Source organism: Zingiber officinale, chromosome 2B (genome assembly GCF_018446385.1).
Source record: "Zingiber officinale cultivar Zhangliang chromosome 2B, Zo_v1.1, whole genome shotgun sequence".
Classification (NCBI taxonomy): domain Eukaryota; kingdom Viridiplantae; phylum Streptophyta; class Magnoliopsida; order Zingiberales; family Zingiberaceae; genus Zingiber; species Zingiber officinale.
In genome coordinates this window covers 137,150,821-137,153,017 of record NC_055989.1, presented here as the reverse complement: position 1 = coordinate 137,153,017, position 2,197 = coordinate 137,150,821, and the positions used below count along the sequence as shown (strand labels likewise).

Here is a 2,197-nt window from a genome sequence, read left to right as displayed (position 1 = left end):
TATTAATACATAGCATTAACAACATACTCTACATGTCGTAAATAAACCTAATTGCAACGTGCAACACACACGCCGTGAATAATATTAACACAAACACGTCATTAATAACACACTTTGTACGCTGTGAATAATCTTAATTAACTGCAGTGCACATCACGCGCTGTGAATAATAATCTTAATAAAAACATCTCATTGACAACATACTTTGTACGCAGTGAGTAATCTTAACTACAACATGTACCACACGCCGTCCATCCTATTAGTTAATATACACTTTAAATGGTTTGTAATCGTGCAATATGTGTTGTACACAGTGGCGGATCTAGGGGGGAGCGGGGGTGTGCTTGAGCACCCCCTTGCTCTCGAAAAATTCCACCAATATATTGTAGTCCGAGGGACAGCGAGAAAGAAGACAAGCTCCAGCACCCTTCTTTAAACACCCTCTTCCTTTTTTTTCTGGATCCGCCACTGGTTGCACACTACGGATAATATAATAGCACACTATCAAAAATCAAGTTTATTATAGTGGTCCTTGTCTAATTAAGAGTAGGGAAATATACATAGTTTGGAGAATCTTCTTTGAGGGATACTGATCATCATCTCCTCCGGGGGAGCAAATGCTATTTCTCCACATCTGAATGACTATATTTACGGGCAAAACTACTTGCAAGATCTTGTTCGGCCCACAACGTCCCTTGCTTGAACTTTCTTCAACGTGCCCACCTAAATACTCCTTCAGGATATCCCCATGCATGGCATATATTATAATTAATCTGCATGCAGTCCCACCTGTCTCTTGACTAAAATCTACGTTCCTGGATAACAGGATCGTATCGTATCTCTTGTTATTTTCTAAATGTACGTACCTTCTAAAGATTACCCTAATAAAAACAAAATTGAACAGGGTAATCCTCTCGAAATTGGAAATTCTCACTAGATATGAAGCAATCAATTTCATTGATTCATCATTTAATATACTCGTACGCTGTCCTTTTATTATATTCTCCACTAGAGGCCAGGAAGAGGGATGCACTGATATGCAATATCTTAATCATCTCTCTACTTCACATCACTGCTTTTAAATACCACATGAACGTGCGTCTCCGCTTCACACCTCACCACACTACCTTCTACTGATCTCTCTACTTCCCCCTATTTTCCTAAGTCCCTCTGTCATCGAACCAATTAACCAGCTAGCTAGCTAAGCTGCATTAGGCCAAGAGCAACTTTACACGAAAGGTTCCAGGATGTCAAGCAGACGATCTCGATCGAGGCAGATGAGCTCGTCGTCGGCCAGTGTCACAGACGAGCAGATCAACGACCTGCTCTCCAAGCTGCAAGCTGTGCTCCCTGAGGCTCGTCTCCGGAACACCGACCGCCGGGTGCATAAATTTATTTGATATCTATATATATATAGTTTCTGAAACATGAACAAATGTGTTAATTTATATGTAATGCTCATATGATCCTATAAGACGGTGAAGAACATTTCTATATTAATGATGCAGGCTTCGGCTGCTAAAGTGTTGCAGGAGACGTGTGACTACATCAGGAGCTTGCACCGCGAGGTGGACGACTTAAGTGAAAGGCTCTCCGATTTGCTGGCGGACGCCGAAGTTAACAGCGCTCAGGCGGCCATCATTAGGAGCTTCCTTAACTAATTAAGGAGCTGGAAGAAGAGTGTGGTCTGTCATAACCTTTGAACTAGTTAATTAAGCTCAATAAAAAGCCGCGAGTGCTATAATTATTAATTAGTGCTAGCTAAAAATTAGAGATGATATTAATGTTTAGATGTTATTCATGTACGTCTTGGAATTGCGCTTGCCTTTCGAGGGAAGCAGGGGTTTGTTTACATGGATCAAGATGGTATTGCTTTAATATAATTTCCACTCTTCTTTCAAGAGAACCGCGAGTCAAATCTCTAATTTTGAGAGTTCTGCGTTACTTTTTTATTTTAATTCTTTTTTGTCTTGATATGCTCTTTTAGTTGATGTTTTCTAGGTGAAACAAGGTGGGATAATTAACATTTAAAGGGTAGTTAATTAATGGTATAAATTCAATATTTTTTTACCTTATCCATGCCACTATCTACGAATTAAATAAAGAAATAAGTTTTTTTTTTTTTAAAATTTACATTGAATTTATAGTTTCGAGTTGAACTTTATAATTTTGTCGTGTGAATTGTATTTGGTGGGGA

General features: G+C 39.0%; 1 protein-coding gene across 1 annotated transcript; it reads left to right on the top strand.

The window, feature by feature from the left end:
• Positions 1-1,147: 1,147 nt before the first annotated feature.
• Positions 1,148-1,702, top strand: LOC122049587 (transcription factor ILI7-like). Its single transcript, XM_042610958.1, has 2 exons — positions 1,148-1,382; positions 1,509-1,702. The coding sequence occupies exons 1-2, from the start codon at positions 1,248-1,250 to the stop codon at positions 1,659-1,661; spliced, it is 288 nt and encodes a 95-aa protein (XP_042466892.1). The 5' UTR covers positions 1,148-1,247; the 3' UTR covers positions 1,662-1,702.
• Positions 1,703-2,197: the final 495 nt, after the last annotated feature.

Coding starts and splice junctions, on each gene's coding strand:
- LOC122049587 (XM_042610958.1), top strand. CDS start 1,248: ATGTCAAGCAGACGATCTCGATCGAGGCAGATGAGCTCGTCGTCGGCC. Junction 1,383..1,508: donor TCCGGAACACCGACCGCCGG/GTGCATAAATTT, acceptor TTAATGATGCAG/GCTTCGGCTGCTAAAGTGTT.